General features: G+C 40.2%; 1 protein-coding gene and 1 long non-coding RNA gene across 2 annotated transcripts; both read left to right on the plus strand.

Annotated features, from left to right (window-relative positions):
• Window positions 1-11,409: 11,409 nt before the first annotated feature.
• On the plus strand, window positions 11,410-12,665 carry LOC110017636 (uncharacterized). The gene is made up of 3 exons (XR_002293098.3): window positions 11,410-11,751; window positions 12,055-12,123; window positions 12,361-12,665. It is a non-coding gene; the product is annotated as an uncharacterized LOC110017636 (long non-coding RNA).
• Window positions 12,666-13,514: 849 nt separating this feature from the next.
• Window positions 13,515-16,915, plus strand: LOC105357097 (podocan). The gene is made up of 2 exons (XM_011491161.3): window positions 13,515-14,546; window positions 15,306-16,915. Exons 1-2 carry the CDS (start codon window positions 13,708-13,710, stop codon window positions 16,396-16,398), a joined length of 1,932 nt encoding a protein of 643 aa, XP_011489463.1. The 5' UTR covers window positions 13,515-13,707; the 3' UTR covers window positions 16,399-16,915.
• The last annotated feature ends 6,105 nt before the right edge of the window (window positions 16,916-23,020 follow it).

The raw sequence follows: 23,020 nt of genomic DNA on the forward strand, positions 1-23,020 counted from the left end.
CCAAAACATAGACGTTTGAACCGGTCAGCATCCTGTCAGCTGCTGCGGGAGGATTTTCGGGGCAAAAACAAAACTTTTGCTGTTCCAAGCAAACATTTACCCATGAGTTTCCATGTATCTCCTTCTTAAAAAAGTTGATTTATTTTTTTTAACCTTCTTTCTTTTAACAGAAGCTGTGACATACTTACTGTTTTTGTGTAATTATGCATGAAGATTTCTAAGTTAAGGATGACTTTTTTTTTTTTTTACTACAACTTGCATCCAAGGACTTTGACTGGAGACTGTGGCTATGTCCGAAGTCCTTCACTACCTTCCTACTGCTTTGGAGTTGTTAGTGCAACTTTTTTTTTCCAATTTAAGGTCAAACTTACATCAAGATGCTGATGTTCAAGCAGGAACTCCTCCTTCCTTTTCCTCTCACTCAATTGATAAATAGATAAAGTTGAATAAAGGGGTGGTCCAGATAACACAAAACATGGTGTAAAATCCTTTGCGTAACCATCAACATTATTTTACTGGTTGCCATAGAAACTAAAAAGTATTTGCCATTTTGGAGATACCTTAAAAGTAGAGTTTGATGAGCTGTAGAGGTGACATAAATCCAGACTGCAGGCTAATTTTGTGATAGACTATCAGACCCGATGCAATAGAGTGGATAGATTGATCAATTTAGTCCTTTGTGACAGATTGGCAACCTGTCCAGGGTGTCCCCTGCCTTCACCCACGATAGACTCCAGCAGCCCTGTGACCCCAAAAGGGATATAACGGAATAGACGATGAATGAATGATGAATTTCAGTAACAGAAGTGTAATGATGTTTGAGGAAAACTGTTTCCAGAGCTCGAGAAACTAACAACAATCCCCATAACTAAGTCCCTGTGGTACAGTGTTCCACACCATCAGAAAAGCCCGATCTGCAAAAAACAACTTTTGTTTCAGTTTCAACCAGATAAAAGAAAATAGATAAATACTTTGGTTGAGTTCTACAGATTGGATCTTCCCTAATCTGCCACATGTCAACTAAATCTGCAGAAATTAAATGCCTAGCCACGATTTCAGGAACACAGAGTTAAGTCTAGCAAGCTGGTAAGGACTTATCCAGGAGGTTTACATTCTTTTGCCAGTTTTTTTTTATAGCTCCCATGATCCTATACAATTTTTTAATGTAGAGATTTTGCATGGAGCAGACACTGTAATCCTGGACTGGATTCCAGGGATTACAGTGGGATTGTCTGGCCAGTACAGTTTGATGAGATTGAAGTTGTTTTCTCACTCATGTAACCTCAAAAAAATCCCAGAAAAGTTAATAAAAAAGTGGGTATGTTTGTGTAAATTTGACAGAGTTGTCTTTCAAATTTAAGAGCTATTAATGCTTACTAAAAAGTAATGAAGAAGTAAAGTAGTCTGATGTTGCTTGCAACCAGTCACTGAGGTCACACCAGCTGCCCTTCCTGCCGTATGGCCACCAACGTGGGCCAGCGCGACAGTTTTTGTGAGCGTTTGCAGAAGAGGCAGGCGTGTTGAGTAAAGGTGGGAAAGTCACAGAGCAATGGAGACAAGTTACCAAAGGTGTCAGGAAGTTCATTTCCACATCCAAATTTAGGATCAGAACAAACTTTACATGCAAAAATGAAACTTTGCTTTTGATAACAGCTGCAGAAACTTAAGAACACAATAAGAAATACTTAAGACAAGTAAAAACATGTGGCAAAGTTGCTGTATGGATGTAGCTTTACTTAACTCTACTTCACTTACAGGTAGCTGGGTTGATCATTCTTCACTACACGTCATTCCTCAATTAGTCCTCACTCTGAGCCAGTGGCTAAAGTGCCCACTTTTTTCGCAGCTAATCACAATCAAATTCCAGCCTTTTCAATACATAGAAGCTTTTTTTATCTGCGTTCCAAATATTTTCTCTGGCCTGCCTCCACCCTGTTTTCCTCTCGGCTCTTCGTTTCAGCATAGTCTGGCCTGGGGTTTAGTCACCATGGTCTGAGCAACTCCAGGGGCCTGTTTCAGAAAGGAGGTTAAGTGTAAACTCTGAGTGCATTAACCCTGAAATCAGGGAAACCCTGGGTTTTCCGTTTCAGAATGGGAGGTTTGTTAAACCAGAGAAAGCAGAGTAAGTCAAACCCGTTTCTGAAAGAGAGGTAACTTCTACTCGGAGTCCGTATCCATGGTTACTTATGCTGTGAACCTAACCTGGTCGGGAGCAGGTTTTATTCTCCAAACTCAAAGTTTATGCCGGTCCCCTCCCCTTTTTAAAGACGAAGCGGTATTTTTCGCTTTAACCTTCATTGCCCAAATGTCCGTCACACAGAGACGGTCTAAGTGACAAGAATGGCTTGTTCTTTTTTGGAGGACCCAATAGACGAGGAGGCTGCATTAATTTGTAGAGAATTACATTTACGAGGATTTTGAGAAGACTCGATTTTTTTTTTTCACTTTTAGCTGCTGCCATGTTATTTTAATTCCTGCAGGATTGCATCTACATGAAAATGAAATCAGGGACATTGAATTAGATTAATAGCTGCTGCCATGTTATTTTAATTCCTGCAGGATTGCATCTACATGAAAATGAAATCAGGGACATTGAATTAGATTAATGTAACAATTACTTTTTGGAAACACAATTTGCTAGCACTGCTTACTTTCTTAATCCCATATAAACCTATACCACTTGATCAATACAAGGGTAGTGTTGCAGCGTGTGTGTGCTGAGCGGGGTGCGAGCCACGAGAGAGAAGGGGAGGGGCGATTGCAGGTGCAGATGGGGGGGGGGGGGGTGAGCACGGAGCAGAGGTGTGTGCGTGGTATATATTGTGTATTCGGAGGACGGAGCACTTAGTTAAATAAAGAGAAGGTGTCATTCCCAGAATAACTGTTTTGGAGTCATTCTTAATCCGCTCTGGAGGTTGAGGGTTTCGAACGGGAAGTGAACCCCGAAGGAGAATTCCCTTCGGCCCTGAAGGAAATCTCCCCTGCGCTTCTGACCACGGTCGGAAAGACGAGAGAAAAGAAAGGAGAAGTCTTCGCGCAGCGAAAGGTTCAACAGTAGACAAAAGTTCACTTTGAAAAACACAATTGCATGTATTAATATTAAAATGACCAATGTTTGCAAAAGGGGAATGTTAACAAGAAAGTCCTTTAACATTACCGACGTTAAATGCATTTCCCCCCAGATTGGTTCTGTACACTATGCAGCATTTTATGCATTTACACCAGGAATAACACTTCAAAAGTACTCCTAAATATCCCCATTTTTTATTTCACACCGTACGCTATTTAAAAAATTATTACAGTCAATATTTTATGACAATGATTTAAATGCAAACTTAGGCATTAACTTGAGCAGCTATGTTTTCCACGCTAACTGTCTGTTTTGCAGATGCAGCGGTGTTGCTTTTCTTCCGTAATATCTGCTCATATTCACTGTAACTCTGCAGCAGCACGTCAAGTTCAGCTGGCGAAAAATACGCAGACCTCTTTTTTTCACGGTTGCCATGGTGACTCGTGATATCTGCGCTCCATTGATAATGGCTTCTTATAGTCGCGGTGCTCACGCTCACCTCCGAATCAGTCCACTCAGAGTTGATTGATCTAACTCGGATCAGCTTCTCTGAAACAGAAAACTCAGAGTTGTTAATCTCCCGATTGACCAACTCGGAGTTCAAGTTCAACCTCAGAGTTGGTTGAACCTCCTTTCTGAAACAGGCCCCAGGCCTCTAGGGCTGGTGTGTCTGCATCATTTCATGATTACCTGGTTCAGGTGTGTTTAGCCAATTAGAACATGTCAGAGAAGGGTATGTTGACAAATCATAGAGGAATGCAGCCCTCGAGGCCTGGAGTTGCCCATCCTTTGCCCAGACTTCCAAAAATTATTTTATGAACTTACTTTTTTGCACAATTTTTTGTTTCACTAATAAATCTTTCAATCATATTACTAAGACCTCTCTTTGAAATAAACGTTCTATGACCTATCCTAACTCTTTGACCATTTATGTGATCAAGGTTAATAAGCTGATTTTGACGTGGAGATTTTTATATCGGCTTTCCCCTAATATGCAACACATTACTAACATAAAGTGTTAATAAAGGGTTAAAGGATGTACCTTTGTCAACAGCCTATCAGCAGCCAATCTGATATTTTTATTCATATATCCCCAATTTTATCAGTCCATTCTTGTTTTCAAATTGGTCATGCTTTTCTTTGCACAACAATTTTAGAGCCTGCAAAAGAAATATTTTGAGTTATTCTTTAAAAACTGGAAAACATTTTCACAAGAGATAATATGTGCTTGTGATTAATAGATAAAACCATCAATAGATTAGTCAACAATCTCAATCTGCAAGAAAATTGTTGTTTAAACTCTATTTAAAACATGTTAACAACTAAAATTAACCATAGTTTTTCCTTTTTAAACAATATTTTATGGCACCTTCCTGCTTTTAAACACTCTGACTTTGAAGGACTTTAAGGGATGAACTTTTAACCAACACCTGCTGCTCTGCAAATAACAGTGTTCACAGGTCGGCTAATGACAGATCTGTGCGTGTTGGTCACACCTGCTGTAACCCCGATTACTTCACTAATGCAATATTTGTTGGACGTCCAACATCTCCACACTTTTTTTTTTCTCCTCCAGTCAGTCATTCTGTCAGAGATTGCATCTTAACATAAAGGGACTCTCTTCAGAACTCAAAGATCAGACCTCCTGCTTCTGTTTTCTTGGACAAACACCTCCCCAGAAAAACGTTTTAGCCCTGCTTCTCCTGTTTGGAAGAACAGTAAGCACAAACCAGCACTTTTGTTGCACTTCAAGTTGTGCATCTTGTTTGACTTTTATGTTTTGTGTCCCTGGCATTCCAATACTTCCAGACTCGGTAACACCCCACTCCTTTGCCATGTCAGCAAATCACACAGTAAATGTGGCCGTTGCATTTTTCCACATCGACAAATGACACAGCCTCACATGTGCGAGGTGAAGCTGCATGCTTGTGTGCGTCTGTGATTTCAAGAATGTTTGCACATGTTGCAAAGACGGGCAAACCCACGCACTTTTTAGCCTTCCTGTTCGCCACATCACACAAACCACCTCCCTTCTTTCTGTGTGTCTGCGTCTCTTCACAGTTCTTGTTTTCCCCAGAAGTCGCAACTGAGATTCGTAGGAAGTGTGACCTCCGGGTGAGAGGAGAGCTGTGTGCACCGGATGTTCTCGCTAAGATCTGCTTCAATTTGTAATTACGTCTCTAAAAAAAGCGCCACAGCAACAAACGTCCTGTGAAGCCCACCATCGACGCACAAAGACACAAAGAAAAAAAAAATTACAATCCTTCTGACTGCTAAACATTTATTTCTCTCATCCAGCGACTGCATGCGTCTCTGCTACTGTAAAACAAACAGCCATTATCCCAAAGAGCTGCGAGTCAAATCCCCCCTGTAAGTCCACTGAAAGCCCTGGAAACACGGCTTGTGCAGTGGCATGTCTCAGCTTGCCAGACACAAAGAGAAAAGTCACCACCCTTCTGTCACTCAAAACAAGTTCTCCTCAAGGCCTGAAAAAATGTGCACATGCAGTTTTTTTCTGGGGGGGGCGCCGTATCCGTGTGTGATTACAGACAAAGTCCTGCTTACACAGTTTGAACGTGGACTCTGAAAAACCTTATCAAGCATTTTATAGGAATCAAGAAAGGGTTTAAATCCATATTAGTTGATTTTGTTTTTTATCGCTCTAAAGCTTTATTTAAAGTAAACTTTTCTTTCTACAGTTGCGATACTAGAAAAAACCTTTCAGATAAGATTTGATAAATGTAAGGTTTCTATTTAGGTTATCTGCTAAGAGTTTAAAAAGTGTCTGCATGATTTGTATCTTCATCCCTCCCTGCTGGAAACATGAGCCTCAATCCCTCATGTTTTTTTTGCCCCAAACTTTCTCACAGTCCTGCTTTTTTTTTCCTGGTCTGTTATGTTTCTACCCCCTCTTTTACGCCTCCCTAAACGTGCAGCTTGCCTGATTGGTCGGACGACTCGGAAAGTTGCCCAATCGGGGAGCAGTAACTAGGCAGCCTGTGGCTTGTGAAGAGGCAGCTGGAGGCCCTTCACAGCTGTTTCAATGAAGAGCAGAAGGACATAATGCAGCTCGCTCACACAATGACACACAGTGCGGGCTGGAGTGGGGAGCAACAACAAAAAGTTTTGCGCTCAAAGTTTTTGGTTTCTGTGCGATGATTCTGCCTCCCAAAACAGACACCATACTCCATGCCCTTTTCATTATTATTATTCATTATTCAACCATATTGAAGCAAAATGTTTTATTGCTTTCCCCTCACAGTGGAAAACTCTGCCTCTGCAGTTTGTTTTTAGGCGTTTGGGAAAGAAAATAACTGCTTCTAAACAAAGATGAAAAAGAACCAATGCCTACCAAGTGTGTGAGGGGAAGAACAAAGCTGTATGGATGTGTTGGTGGAGTATAAAGTTATTTTCACTAAAAATAAGAAATTTTGAATCTTCTTTGTTTCTTGGAACCACCTGTTGCCTCATGCTGGGGTCCAAAAGCATGGTTCATAGGTTGACTGGTGTCTCTAAAGTGTCCTTTGCTGTGATTGTGTGTTTGTGGCCCTGCAACAGACTGGCTGTACCTCGCCTTTGCCCAACAGTAGCTGTGTTGGCTCCAGCCAGATGACCCAGAAAGGCATTCTGAAGATGGATGGATGGTATGTTAAATGGAAACCAAAAAAAAAGTTATGCAGCCCCACCCAAAAACAAGCACGTAACTAGAAAGATTTGGAAAATGTCTCCCAGGCAGATGTGGTTTCGTTTTTTTATGGGCTTATATAAACAAATTCCTAATTTGCTTTTAAAATATATTTTTTCTTCTTGGAGAAAAGGGCAAAAAGCTCCAACCAAGAAAAATCCAAACTTTTAGTTTTAGTTGTTATAACTTCTACTGTATCTTAGAACATATAATGTATAAAATTAAGAAAAGGAAAAAGCATTTTAGGGATGCAAACTGATGGGAGTGACTACAATTGTAGTTGGCCTCTATGAACTATTGTCCTTTTAGGGTATGCTAGAGCCTAACCCAGCTACTGTTGGTTTCACCCTGGAGAGGTCGCCAGTCTGTCGCAGGGCGGTCCTCCAATGTAACCATACAAATTTAATTTGATGGCTGATCATAAAAGGCTAGGGTAGAGATTATGAGAAAACTAACAACACATGCACCAGTGGTTTTTAGATTTTAATCTTAAAACAGAGACAGGAAAATTACAAAAAATAATCTATTTCTGTGCCCAGTTTATAGACAATTGTCCAATAGTAATGGAGAATTGCTTGACAGGCCTAGTGACCCATGTGACCCAGAGAAACACCGTCTAACCATCTGTCCATCCATCCTGCAGTAACAATGTATCTCCAATATATTCTTTTGTCCTTTCGAGTGCCATTATCTACAAATTAATCCATGCACGCTGCTCTGATGAAAGGATGCAAAAATGAAAGGAGGACATTGTGTGTCAGCTTTTCTTTCCTCATAGAATCGATAATCAGTCTACCAGGCAGATCACTGTTCATCATCCTGTTCTGAAAGGACATTTCAAGCGACATTTAAGAGGAACCAGGAGAAATTTAAAAGAGATGAAGGTCTCAGTTTGTGAGAGTTCAATGTGCGGCCTCAAAATGTCAAAACTGTGTTGGATATTTTTGCTTTTAAACTCTCTTATGCATGAAAAAGCAAATGGATTTGCCTCTGTGGGAAATGTCAATCGTGGGGGTTGTTTTTGTGAACAATCAATATGTCTGCTGAGGTGTGTTCTGCAAAGACGGTCCATTCGGAAGAAGAATCCTTTGTTTTTTTCTGCAGATGTCATGAGTGACTTTTTTAGTAACAGCTTTTCCGCTGGGACAGCTGTACAAGTCCCCATTGACCAACCTCAAATGTGACCAGCCTGTTCTCCATGTACATGTGACGTTTGAGAACCTCAGTGACCCGCAGGTCAGGTAAGCATCATTACCACTCAAAGACTGAGCTCGGTCCAGGTTTTAGCCTTTAATTCTCAGGAATTATTAACTCAAGGTTGCAACTTAAGAGCTCAAAAACTCATTTTGATGTGTTGTTCTGCCTCTCTTCCAAATCTGCCCTTCCGTGGCTTTTTCCACGCTGAACTTGCTGACACACAAAAACTCTGTACTGAAACAAAAAAAAACATGAGTTTAATTTGCCGGAGCTATTCCTGGCAGGGTTAGGTCAACACCGTTCCAGTCTGCCGTGGGGCCTCGAGATCAATCCGAATCTCTCTGGAGAAAAAAAAGCAAGCATATATAATCATGGTTCTCTGTGAAATAAGCAGAAATAAAGAATAGAGCATTCCAATATATTTATTTAAAAAATTTTTTTTTACGAATAACAAGACTTTATTTTCTCTTAAAGGGCCTGTATCGTACTTTTATCATGCTAAGTTATTTTCGCAGCTCATTTTGCTAACCAGAAGTAAGATAACTCCTAACTCCTAAGAAAGTGAGTGCGTTAGCCTGGGGGCGGCGCTGACAGCTCCTGGAAGGAGCTCACTTATCTACGTCACAGTGTGAGAACCTGCTCGTTAATGGATTGAGAGGGGCTGGTGCTCAGAGAGAAGGTTTTTAGAGGAGTACTCAGAAATGCATGAACGGACAAAAAAATGCTTTTGGGTTGTTTTCTGTGAGGAATTAACATTACAATACACTTAAAAGCTCAAAATGTTTATGTTGCGTTATAAAGGGCCTTTAAAGACCCACTCCAACAAAATCTGTGTTTTTGGTGTTCTTTACATGTTCTTCTGGCATTTTTCTGATAATGGAGGACTTATAGAAAATTTGATTAAAAATGATAAAACTGGATAGCTCCAATATTGCTCGCCATTTTTGTTGCACTGTTAATGTTAGGTTGAGGGTGTGAGGGACTGTAAGGTAGCAGGAGAGCGTGTAAACAAATAGCTTTCGTTTACGGGTGACGGGAAGTGGGGACGGGGTTGCTCTGTCCCAGCAGTACTGCCCACAATTAATGAACTCCTGCCGCTCTGCAGAAACTATGTCCTATAAAATGAAACGTTTATTGATTTTGGCCAAAAAAAAAAGACATATTCATAATTAAAAGACCACTGGGAACACTTTAAAGATGGATCAACATATGATTGATCTGAGGCTAAAGGTTTTGATACATCTAATATTTGTACATACAGTCAGAGAGCACAGTCTGGTATTTACAAAAAATCCTGGGTGTTCATTAACAACCAAGATATTTCCCTTCTCTGGACAAATAATTCTTTGACAGTCTCCATTTACCAAATGCCTCAATGTTTGTTAATATGCAACTCTAAACTCATCTGTTATCAGGATTTATAATAAACTACTTGTGGTCTTACATTATCAAAACCAAACAGATGTCAAATTGAAGGTGGAGTTTATGAAAAAAAAAAATGGCATCAACACTTGAGAAATACCAGGGTTGCTATCCGGTGCACCGTATCCAATGTCAGGGTTTATTCTCGGACTGACCCCGTTCTTGAAATGTGTGTAGGTTTGCTGTGTCTGTGACTTGGCAGGCCGTCTGTGCTGACAAACGTACAGCAGCCTGAATGCAGAGAGGCTCATGGAGACGTGAGGAACGTGCTCTGGCAGGCCAGCAGGACGACCCGGCCTCCTTTCTATTGTGTGCTGCAAACGTACACAACCCAAATGTGGCCCTAAATCTCTTGGTCAACAAATTGATCAGAGTGTGTAACCTCTGACCTATACGCTTGTTACCCCACCCCCAGCAGACAGGTTGGTAACAGCATATGGGACAGTTTGGGGGAGGGTCTGACCTCTCACACAGCCAAGCTTTTTCTATCTGACTTCATGATCATTTTTCTCTGTCATGTATCGTCTGGGTTGTGTGTGTTTATGTTCATTTTTACAGTAAATTAGATTGTTTATTCTATGTTTTGTCACTTGCATGTTGCATAACAATGACCTGTATTGATTCATCCCAGAGGCTCTTTTGCAACCAAGACAAACACGTTTCTAGACCAACTTTTACCACACAATCCTAAAAGGTAAACAAAACCATGAACACAATATGACTGTTTTCAGTTTTGTATGCCAAAAATACAATGCCCATGAACAAAATCTCCACTACCAAAAACCTAATTTTAATTGAAAATGTAAATACGTTTATATATTTTGTGTCTTCTATGAATTGGACCACTGCAAGTGGAAAATCCTTCTAAGGGTCTGTGGTGAAGCTGCTGGGCAGCTGTCAGGCCGCATGGGTGCAACGTAAAAAGCGCTCAACTGTAATTGTGATTTGGCTCGAAGGCAGAAGTCCAGACAGAGAGATTTGTCTGTGAGGGGGATTTTCTGAAGCTGCTGATGAGATGTCGAAGCCACAAAGAGACATAAACGGAAAGGGTTGTGTGCAAAACTATATGCACAAATACACTGTTACATCCCAAAAAAAAAACAAAAAAGAAGACAGCTATTTAAAACCCCTAAATGCAACACTTCTGAAACAAACCCCCCATCTTTTTTAATCTATGACTTCCTTTCACACTTTCATTTTTTTACATGACGTTACTTGTTTCAGAAAATAAGACCACAACTAAAAGTGTTGTGACAAGTAGGGCTTTTGTTCTAGTCTTTTGCCCATTCTCACAGGTGATGTTTTTTTTTTGTTTCAGATTTTAGAGGGAAAAAAACACTTGTGACACATAAACAACACTGAAACAACCATTTGCCTTCACAGCTGTTGTAAAGACATTCTGAATGAAAAAGTGTAGGTGTGGGCTGCCTCTCTGTGGTTTCAACAGGCACTGCATCTCAAATTGGGTTCTATGTCTAAATTGAGTTCATTTCATTGGAGCTGGAAGTAAGTCATTTTGTACGAGTGATGTCAAATTCACTCAGTCCTGTTATCATATATTCAATGTTTGGTACACTGGTTGTAAGTTTTTTGTTTTATGTTTTTAACCATAAATCTGTTAAACCAAAGCTAAGACACAAAAATCTGCATCATCTTCTTCCATCTTCGTAATTAATTACAGGATTCCTTAACAAATCTGTTATTGTGGGTGATGTACACATGTTCTACTTTCACACATTTTGTCTTTAATATTAAGGTGTCTGGGAATTAAAAGTAGTATAAAACTGATCTACGGCTGTTTTTATGAAACGTGAAGCCCCCTTTTGATCCAAATTTCTTCAATTTAAAGCAAACTTTTGAACTTTGAAAATGGTGTACGCCAGAATGAATAGATAATAAGATAATTTTCACGAAACCACATTTTTACAATCTGTTTATGATGCCAAGATTCTAAAAATTTTTTAAAACTACCTGAAAATTGTCACACCTAGGCATCAACTGTAGATCATTAACACGCTGGTCAAACGGGTCGCAGAATTCCCCCTTGCTATAACCACTGCGAAAGCCAACCGTGACCTCTGACCTCTTCCTACAAAAATCTCAGGTCTTTCCTGTTAAAGAACTCTCAAATTCCTCCTCTGTAGGTGAGCGTTAGTGTCAGAATTCTTCTCATGATAAAGGAATTTCAGGGGTCATTGTTACTCTCAGAGTGCAAGTGTGTAAAACTCTGCATACTACAAGGAGTGCTGGGAAGGATCAATAAAGCCCCCCCTATCCATGTCGATGGGGTCATTAGGGGTTGGAGTGTTCAATACATTGACTCCTCAAAGATGCAGAGGAAAGCAGATGGACAAAACAAGAAGTCAGCTTGTGACAGGTGAGCAGTTTGTCCTTTAACATTTTAGTATTGTTTTATTTATATGTTTATTAATTATAAATGTGCTTTTAAAGTGTCCTTAAGTGCATTGGAGGCTGCCAATAAACACATTAAATTGCTATATATATTCTTGAATCACGATCAGTTTTTTGTTTGTTGTTCTGTGTAAAAATAATTTCAGTTTCATTAGAAAAATGTTACCAATATAAGTAAATAACAATTAAATTGAGAGACTGTGTTAAGGATCATCTTAAAAAAGTCAAATAGAATGTACCTATTGTACCTATTCTCTTTCTTTGGCAGGTAAAATGGAACTGCTCCTCTTCCTCATTCTTGTCAGTCTCCCAAAATCTACCCAGTTTTTGGCTCTTGGTGAGCGTTATGTCAGTTGGAAACCTCTTTTTCCATATTTTTTAATATTCCATATTAAACTCAGTAAAATCCATTTCTGCAACAAATTGAATAAATGCCTTTTTGTATTGTTTAGACATGGTGTTTTACTTTTCCTTTTTTACTATTCAATGTACTCTTCTTTTATCTAAAAAAGAAAAAAAGTGGACATTTACTCCACTTTTTTAAGTCCAGCAATCTCTTTCATTTGTAACACAGAAAGAAGATTTGCTGAAACTGTCCGTCTCCATGGTCTAACAGGGCAGATGTTCAGAGATACAGCCAGATTGAACCCAGCTGAGCAGACTGGCATCAAAAATGAGCTTTCCCAACATTTTTCCATGTCAATAGAGAAGAGAGAAGATTTGGATCGCACAGAGATTGAGCAGGAACTGAGAAGTGACGGGAATGCCACAGGGGAGCCCGCCAAGAATAAGGTAATTGCGGAAGAAAGAAGGGAAGAGCAACAGCTGCAAAAGAACAGAAGAACTAAGGAAGCGCCAGCCCATGAGACAATCCCTGAAGTCATTAGCCGCGTTTACATGGGCAAAAGTAATCGGAATGAACGCCTGATCGGAAAGAAAATGCGTCATGTAAACGCGCCGTTCGGAATACTCTGCCCCGATCAGACTCATTCGGATCAGAATTTCTTTCCGATCGAGATAGGTGGGTTATACCGATCATTTATCCGATCGTGGAGCATGTAAACGGTAATTCTGATCGTGTGTCACTGCTGCTCTGGTTTACGTCATGCATAGACGGTGTTTCGCTGAGAGAAAGCTTTGGAGCGCATATGGGACCGACCAGGCTGCTTTGCGGACGCCCCGTGAAAAGCGCCGCTCCGCTCTTGCCACGCTGGGTCTCCCCTCTCTTTCACCCCTCATGGGGGAGATTCGGAGGAGGGGCGCTTCGTGCCCCCCGACGCTCACTCGGTCCACTGGCACCTGAGTGAGCATAGGAGCTGGATTAATATTTTTGTGTCTGTGTGTGTGTGTGTGGGGGGGGTGCTTTTTTACGTGTGCGTTTTGTTGTTTTGTTATGTGTGGGAGAATTCAGACTGCGAGCCGTCCCGCCGCTCTGGGTTAGCGGCTGCAGGACTCGGGAGGAACCGTGTTCGAACAGAGCTCGGGCCGCTAGCTCACAGAGTGGCTTTGGGGCGGTCTGTGTGAACTTTTCAAAGCAAAAATAAATGTTGCTCAGTCCTTAGAAAGCTGCAGATTGCTGCGTTTCTCGCACGGTCCTGGATTTTGTGTCCATCAGGTTAATGATGTTAGCCCGTGTTGTTAGCCTGTCCTAAGCTTTCGTCCATCTTAATTCTTCCACAAAAAAGCACTGACCACACAGATTAAATATAACGATGAGCGAACAGGCACTTCATAATATTCATAACATTAATAAAAGCACGTTTGAAAGATCGTCTCGTATGTTACCGAGCTGCTGTATTGTTTCAAAAACTGAGAAACGTTTAGGGCCTGTGATGCATGACCAGACCAGGATGATGAAAACAATCCACGGCACGAAAGGGGAAGCAGTGTGGGACAAGGTGGATGGAGTATTTGTGAGAGTATGATGCAAAAAATGGCAGATGAGGAAAATGAAATGAAGCGAGGAACTAATTCCACCAAATCAGAGGCAGAAGAGATGGAAGAGGAGAAAAGAGCAGTAAAAGAAGACATTTTTAGGCTAAAACCAGAGGATCAGGAAGCTCCTCCCACAAACAGAAATTCTAAAACTTGCACCCAGTCTCCAAATCCTTCCACTTCCTTTCCTCTATTTTCACACCAAAAGGTCCCTCCATCCTCTCCTGAGATGCCTTTTCCAAAAGACTTGAAACTTGAACACGAAGAAGTGAAGGTCTATTTGGGTCTTTTAGCAGCTGATAAAAGTAATTTTGTGAACCCAGCAGAGCCAGAACCACACAGAAACATGATCAGTGAAGCCGAAAGGGGGGAATTCATTTTCACGGTGCAGGAAGAAAATCCAAATGAACCAGAAGTTACCATCACAAACCTAAGAGCTAAAGAGACAAAGGCCACACAAACACCACACCAAAATGAACAAGGAGGTAAATTTGTCAGTTCTTCCTGGAAGCTAAAACCAAACAACACAAGAGAGAAAACCAAAGCGATTGGAGTTGATTCCACTCATCCAGGGAAGCCCAGCAGAGCTTCTTCTGCCCTAACACAAATTAACAAACCATCCACCATTCCATCCACAACACCTTCTTCCAGAACCATGCAAATCGACGAGGAACACACAAAAAAAACAACCAAGAAGGAAAAGAAAAGGAGGAAGGAAGACAAAACACAAAAGACACCAGGAAGGAGAAACAAAAGCAGCACCCCAACACACTTCCCTGACTTTATGGAGAACTACTGTCCACTTGAGTGTGTCTGTTATGGGAGGTAAGACTCTAAAATCCCCTTTTTTCATTATTTTAATGCCTTCATCGCACTCTGATTGTAACATCCAGGTATGATTAAGGGGTTTTCTACAAAACTAACCCACTTCATGGGAGTGAACTTTAAACTTGTAGTTTCAAAATCTTAAAAATCTTTTAGGCAAAACCTGCAAAGCAGCTGCGAAACAGGCAACAATGTGGACCAAGTGATCTGTGCTCCACAAGGATCCCTTTCCTCTTGTTGTCCCATAGTTACTTCCAAACTACTTAAGTTATTTAAAAAGTAAAATGTGGAAAAACACGAATAGACACACTTATTGGGAACACAGGAGCTTTTGGGTCTTCGACCTCTCCATACCTGAATATATTTCCAGCCATGGAAAAAAAAATTGACAAAATTGTACATGAAATTGGTGCTTTTTCTTTCTGGCTTAGGTTTGTTTTGAACAAACCATCTTCCAAAACAAGCTGCTGTGGACACCGTCTATTCTGGTTAGCAGGAAAGTTAACCAAACTAAATTATAGTTGGAACATTTTTTTTGCATTTTCCATCTTTTCAAAAGCAGGTCATAGGACTAAGTATGTATGAAAACATCCTTTTACATCTTTATGGCTTTTATTAGTTTCCTGTTCAAACCTTCAAATGGAGCAGTTGAATTTTGACAAATTATGCAACTTTAGTGTGAAATATTCCTAATGTTAGCCATTTCAGAAAAAGGTTTTGTGCATTGTGGAGTATTAATCAGAAGTGTCATTTTTTCAGAGTGGTGCAGTGTTCAGACAAAAATGTGGATAAAATTCCATACGGGATTCCCTACAATGCCATCTACATTCTCCTGATGAATAACCAGATCAACAGCATCCAGCTGGACCTGCTCAATCAATACGACTCTCTTGATTTTCTTGTACTGAGCAACAATCGCCTCACAGACGGGGCTGTAAAAGGAGCATTCAAGAGAGTCCAAAGTTTAAAGCGGTTGTACTTGGATAGGAATCTTCTGGAGAGTGTGCCAGTTGACCTTCCAGCTTCTCTTGAGGAGCTCTGGCTGGACAGCAACCACCTCAGGGTGATGTTGAAGGCAGCTTGGACAGGGTGTCCCAGTTTGTCAGTTCTAAGCCTGAGCAACAACAGTTTGGGAAGTGGATCCCAATCTATTCCCAAAGGAGTTTTTTCCCCCCTGTCCAACCTGCGCACTCTGAACATGGACAACAACCAGTTAGCATCAGTCCCAATGGACTTACCTCTGTCAGTCAAGGAGCTGTATCTGAAAGGAAACCTCCTCAAACAGTTCCCCGGAGGAATTTTCAGAGGAATTTCCCGATTGATGGTGTTGGACTTGAGTGCAAACAGACTGACAAACAGAGGCCTTCTAAAAGACTCTTTACTGAACACTACACACTTGGAGAGCCTAAACTTAGAGAGAAACAGGCTCAAACAAGTGCCGCGCCACCTTCCTGCTTCCCTGAAAACTCTAAACCTGAACGAAAACCTCATTTCCTCCATAAAGAAAGCAGCTTTTAGTGACTTGAAAAGCATGGAGCACCTCAGTTTGGCAAAAAACAAGATCGCCAAAGTAGCAGCAGGTGCTTTCAGGACTCTGTCCGCTCTGCACCAGTTAGACCTGAGCTACAACATCTTGCACCAGGTGCCCAGACACCTGCCTCAAGCTTTACACTCGGTTGCTCTCAGCCACAACAGGATCCAGTCAGTGCCTCATGATGCCTTTTGCTGGGGTAACAAGACCCTCAGTGGGCTTGTGCGAGTGCAGCTGGAACACAACTTCATTGACTTTGGAGAGATGGATGCGAGGGCTTTTAGCTGCTTACGAGGATCACAGGTGGTGCATTTCTACTGATCCACAGTAGCTTCACAGAAATTAGATTAACTACTGTGGCTTCATGAGCCGTCTGGTTTAACTTGTCTGTGACTTGTCTGTGACTTGTCTGTGACTTGTCTGTGACTTGTCTGTGACTTGTCTGTGACTTGTCTGTGACTGCGAAAGGAGACCGTATGTGTGAAGTTTCACTTCCTACTATAGACATGATGCTATCTCTGCTATTTCCCCTTTTCAGAAGAAAAAGTTGGCAGCTTTGTTACAAGAAGGTCAAAAAAATGTTTTTGGTTTCAGCTTAATGTTTCAATTCCCCATTTTCGAAGATTCACATTTGAGTTGATTGAAAATTGTTTTGATTAAACAAATGATAAGGTATTGTGTCATAAAAAATAAATGATTTGCTAAAAATGCGTTATGATGAAAAATATATTAGAGATGAAATATCTATTTCATACAACAGAAGGTCTTGCACATTTAGGGTATTTTTGTTTGTGTTTCTTTTCTTCGATTAAATCACTTTAAAGATGCAGTCTTGAAATTGTGTTTGGTGTTTACTGATAATGGAGGACATATATTAAGAAAAGTAGGCTTCAAATTGCATATTTGTTACATAGAAAATACTCTGGGAGGGCCACAAGCTCCCTGCTCCAAGCTCTCAGCAAAGGGAAGGGGAAGAGGGGCGGGCTTACTCTCTACCAACTCTAAGATGAATTTCTAATGAACTCCTGCTCTACAGAAAATATTCCTTAGAAAACGACACAGCTTTTTGGATTTTGACTCAAAACAGCATAAACATAATTAAGAGACCATAGCCAACTACAATAGACCAAAAGATGATCCGATTAGGACTTTAAATCTTTTTCTTTGGAATGCAGCATTTTTCTACAGCACTGTATCTGTGGAAAACCTCAAAATTTGCTGATTTTGAGGTACATAGATTAAAAAAAGGAGATTTCCCTCCTGTTTATCTGATCAACAATTCTTTTTATTTTAAGTATGCAAACTTAGACTCACAAGTGCAGAGAGGAGTTTGAAGATACAGTAACTACTTCACCTTAGTAAGTTTTCCATAAATCCTATTTGCTTGTTTTTGTTTGTGTCATCTCTGTCAGATACTTTTTAAAGAGACAAAAGAGTAACCAACAGATATTAAATGTCACATCGAGCTCATCTCAGTTTTACAACAGCCTACTGACAAACAAACGATGCCCACAGCTTGTGTTTGCAATTAACTTTCAATAAACATATTTGTCAAAGATCCTGTTTTTGTATATAAAGATCTCTTTGGGGAGTTTGCATGCTGTCATAATAACTTATAATTGGCATGTTTAATATCAGATCATGATGGTGACTGATGAGATTGTCAAACTATCACATTTCCATGAGCAAATATGAATGTCTGTGCATTTAAGATGAGCAGAAAATGTTGTTTTCTTTGAAGATTTTACTAACACATCTAGAAAGATAAAATGTGAAGGATTTATCATGAGCTATATTTGATTGATTTTCATAATGTTTTACAAATTTAACTCTTGTGCTATCTTAGATGACCCCACCCTTGCATTGACGTGTTCTCCCTACCATGACAAAGGTGGATAAAGGTGGAGAGGATTTCATGTAATCCATGGACACCAGTGAAGATCACAAATCATTGAAGACAAAAGGTTCAGCGCACTGTCTTGTGGGTCTAGATGACCCAACTCCCAATGTTAAAGTGTCTAGGATAGCACAAGGGCCAAACGCTTTTTGCTGCCTTCAGTCTCAGTAAAACGTCAGAAAACGGGTTTCCAGAAAAAGCCACTAGATGGCAGTAAAATGCTAGAAATTGCATCATTGATGAGAGCAGGTTTTGTTTCCTACGTTTAAACCAACATACTAACATAAGCCGGTTCATTTCCAACTTCAAAAAAAAAATTAGGGGGCAGTTTAACTGCAAATGTGTGATAAAATATATTTTGTGGGCTAGAGGTATGTTTATTGGGAGCTCAGCAGAGTAAGTACGCCTCAGGTAAACACTCATTTGCACCCGAAGCAACAGTTATAAATATAATTTTATTCAAACAGATCACATGAATGTACTTTTTTTTGTGGCAATATTTAGGGTGATAAACGTGACCATTAAGATGCACACATGACTGAAAAGTAAAAACACTGAACAATTGGGTATAAGACAGCATTAGTCCACGTGGAGGTGCTCCACACTTTCCCCTTTAATAAGTTGACACAGCAACGTGGCACTGCACCCACAACGCCTGGGGAAGAGGAGCAGGAGGAGGGGGGCAGGAGGGAGAGGCTGGAAGGATGGATCCAGGCTCCACTGCCTCATGCTGTGCCTGTCCAGAAGTGAAGCGCTATGCCTGGGGCAGAGAGTTTACCAGCACCTCCCTACGGTCCAGCAGGACCAAGACCACTTACTGGGACACTTTGTCTACCTGGGATTCCCCCCCTTTTCCATTGCTCCACTCAAACCCATTTGATGAATACTGAAGCTGCAGCCACATCAGCTTGTGTGGGAGTCGCGACTATCATTTGAACGGCTCTCCTGAGCTCATTCAAGCAGTTTAACAGATGGGTGGATTTTATTTGCGAGGTGCTTAGCATCAGAGTTTTACAAGCTTATTCAAACATTAGACACTTACAATTAGTGCCGAAACTGGCTTTATTTTAAACAAAATCTACTGTCTTTTGTGCAAACATCGGTCGCTTTCATGGCACAGACATTCCTCATCTCACTGGAAGCAGGTGACACATGTGACTCCCTCAGGCTCAGTCTCCAAGCATTACTAGAATGGTCTCATAAACCTGCAGACGCAGCAGCTGAAAACACAAAATCAGAGCCATTTCTCAATTCTTTGCTCCACTGCTGACCACATCTATTTGCAAAAGTCAAACCGCAAATAGAGAATACAAAATAGGGAGGAGAGGGAAAAGGGTATTAAACCACACCCAACATATGATCTGGCCAGACAAACGGATGGACAGGCAGATCTGTGGAACGGTCCAGCTGTTGTGCTCTCATTTTTACACAACACAGAGGCCATCTTTGGGTTTAATTTAAGCCTAAAAACACACCAGATAAATCACTTCTTTGACTGTTTTTGCTGGCGCACAATTAGTTTAGTAAAAATAAAGAGCTTTGGAATTTGCTGAGGTAGATTGTGGTAATAAAATGATCAGTTTGAGACAAGCAATCACTTCTTCTCTTTTTTTTTTCCAATTTTGCATACACTGACTCATACTATGAAACTATCCCACTGACAGCCTTCATTTCTCACAATTAAAGTGAAATCCACTGTTCTCTGACGTTTTGACCTCAAATCAAAGTAAATTTTGAAGATATCCAACTTAAACTTGGCTGTAAAGGGTTAAGAAGGCTTCTCTGAATCAGAACAGAAGTGCTGTACCAAGACTGAAAGAACGGTGGCGCTTAAGTCAGACAGGATAAGAGGATGAGAGGGAGAAGGGCTACAGGAAAAGAGGGAGGGGAAACTGTTGGGGAGGAGGGGATTGAAGGAGAAACCATGGGAGCCAGAGGGACCTCTAGACACGCAAACTGGTCTGAAGCTGCCCTGACAACCTGCACGCAGTTTACAAAATCCTGCATCAGCTCATCTACACACAAATAATACAGAGCCTGTCATCATCAGCTTTCAGACCGCTACTTGTAAACATGCACACACATGCTAATTTACATTAGTGTTGATCCCCTGGCAAAAGAAGTAACACATTATGAGGCATCTGGGGTTGCCTTGAGTTATGGCACCAAATTGGCGAAGTTTTAAACAAAAAACATTCAAAATTCTGAATGAAAAGTGACACTTTAGGTACAACAGAGGAGTAAAAGGGATCATTTGGTTTTACTTACAACTGTTTACCTGCAAAAACAACTGATTTTGTTCAGGGAATAGAAGGAAAAGCTGTGGGACATTCCCAAATCAGGAATGGGCCTAATTTTTTCCATCCCAGACCTGGATGTAATTTCAAATTTAGAATAAAATTGAATGTGCACTGCAAACTATTGACACTTGCAAAGATTCAAATCTTTGTTTTTAGACTTTTAAGACATTTTACCCAGTTGTTTTACCTTCTCTTTCCTCTACACCTTTCCAAACTTTCCTGAAAATCAGCAAAAGTAGAGATTTGGGTTCTTTTCCTATTTTAGGCTACTTCCTTTTGCAGTGTGCCACCTAAAAGCCTCTAAGCCTTAATTCTGATGGATGTTTACTATCAAAGCAATGTCTGTTTAGCCTTCAACATTTCCTGCTACTGGTCGTTTGTTTAAGACTCACAAATAGCAATTAGGACATTTGCAAAGAGATACCTGGGTGTCTGTCATCTGTTCAGAGACCACTTTGATCCTTCTCTCTTCTGAGAAGACCACTGTGTGGAAGGCTGTTTAGCTTTAGCCACTTTATCATGACACCCGGCCTTCCAGTTGCCAGTGGTTTTTTAATGAATCTATTTTTACACTTTTGAGAAATCAGTCACAGGTTTTGGCGCCAAAAGGTTTGGAAGGATTTTCACTTCCATGACTCCTGTTGACCTCAACATCTCAAGCGTTTGAGCCCAACAGATTTTTTTGGTTTCACAATGTTTGAAAAGGATTCAAAAGCTGACAGGTCTGGACTGCAGGCAGGCCTGTTTAGCACCTGGTCTTTCATGGACCCGAGCTTTTGTAATATGTGGTGCCAAAATGAGCATGACCATTCTAAAAAACAGACATCTGCATGGCATCAGATGTGGATCCAGTACTGTTTACAGCATTCCATGTTTCGGATTTGGCACCAGCATTTCTGGATGTCTGCATATTTTTTGTTTTTTCTAAATTCAAGGACTTTGATTTTGACGTTTTGTTTCCCTCCGAATCAGCGTTATATCGGAAATCCTAACAGGAACAATAGCTCGCTGGTTTCAGTTGTCAACCATCATCCTTTAGATCAGAGGTTTTCTGCTCTCTGATTGATCGATTTTAAACAAGTGATTTTTTGCTTTGACTGAATATTTAGTAAAATTCCAATAAATATCATCTATGATATCTATTATAATTTTTCTAAAAGTAGTGTTAATATTAAGATTTCAGTAATTAAGTTGTATTCCAATGGACATTCATTTTTGCAGTCAATATTTGGCTTGACATTTTGAACAGCCACACAGTTTGTTAAATGCTGCTTATGCAGATGACTGTCTAATCAACCTAAAGTTCAATTTTTTTATGTTTTTAACATGTTCTTGTGGCATTTCTGTCATGACGGAGGACAGATATTAAGAAAATTAAGCTTAAAATTGCATTTCTATGTTTTTCTTTATTCAAACTGTTACGAATCAAGTGCAGACAAGGAAATGCAGTTGGAAAAAAGCTTGTAGAAGCTACAATAGGCGAACCACCAGCTCTTTGCTTTGCTCCACATATTGACGACTAAATCCATGCACGTCTTTGTGTTCCTCGTCAGAGCAGACATCTGGTTTAAAACTGTACGTCTGGTAAGCGTCAATGTTGCTTGCCTTTTGTGTGGGATATGCAATTTAAGGGTGGGGGTGTAAGGGGCTGTAAGCTAGCAGGAGAGCGTATAAAAAGATGGTAGAAAGGAAGTGGGGGCAGGCTTGCACCGCGCCATTAGTCCCGCCCATAACTCAGAGGCGATTTTTTAATGAACTAATGCCGCGCTGCAGAAACTATGTCCTAGAAAATAATACAGGCTTTTTGATTTTGGCTCAAAATGGCTATAATATCTGAAAGACCACTGGGCACGCTGTTACTATAGATGGAAAGATGAAGTGGGACATTTTTCAAGCTACTTGTAGGTCTTTATTTACAGCAGACAGGAAGTATTTTAAAAGAAAACAAAGACGATTTTACCTTTTCAAAATAAAACACAGATTTAGCCATCTAAACAAGACAATATGATTGTCTCTCAGCAGATGTAAGAGAAAAACAAATAGGGTTTGAATTAAAGAAGAGAAATGTTGCACAACCTCACTATAGGAAGCGTAAACAAAAAAAGTGTTGCACAACACATTTTCTGGCTTTCAAAATTCAGCTTTCTTGGCTTTCATAAAATTTAATTACATTTTTTCCGTCTCAGGAAATCATGCTTGATTTTGTTTTTATTCTTTGTCCCCTTACAGCTGCTCTCCATAATCAACTCACCCTTGTAATTTACTTCATGAGAGGAGGACTTGGATGTTAGACTTGGAGTCTCACTCAAGTCAAACATGCAGAGACTTGAAACTTGACTGCGGACTTGACCTTAAAGACGGGAGACATCTGAACCACATTTTTGTGTTTGATCCTATTTTTCAACTCAGACAGTATTGTATATCCACACAAGTCGTTTAATAAGTATTTTAACAGCGGATTGTCACAATCAAATATTCATAAAGATTTGAGACTTTACTTAAACTGAAGACTTGGACTTGCAAAGAGGAACTTGAGAGCATTTATGTTCTGGCCTCACTGAAACATTTTTGTTTATTTTTGTCTTCATTTGAACAGTTTTTAGTACAACTTTTAATATTGCTAAGGCTAATATAGTATTGTGTAAGTACACCAGAAAAAAATTGTCTTTCTAAACAAGTTAAAAAACATAGTTTGCTCTTGTTATACGTAAATAAATCTCCCAAAAGAACCAATAAATTTGTCTTT

This window comes from Oryzias latipes, chromosome 23, assembly GCF_053564925.1.
Source record: "Oryzias latipes strain Hd-rR chromosome 23, Olatipes_Hd-rR_3.1".
In the NCBI taxonomy this organism is placed as follows: domain Eukaryota; kingdom Metazoa; phylum Chordata; class Actinopteri; order Beloniformes; family Adrianichthyidae; genus Oryzias; species Oryzias latipes.

What these genes read in the sequence shown, in the direction of transcription:
- LOC105357097 (XM_011491161.3), top strand. Translation starts at nt 13,708, where the DNA reads ATGATGCAAAAAATGGCAGATGAGGAAAATGAAATGAAGCGAGGAACT. An exon ending in GAGTGTGTCTGTTATGGGAG is followed by an intron (nt 14,547 to 15,305) that starts GTAAGACTCTAA and finishes TCATTTTTTCAG; the next exon opens with AGTGGTGCAGTGTTCAGACA.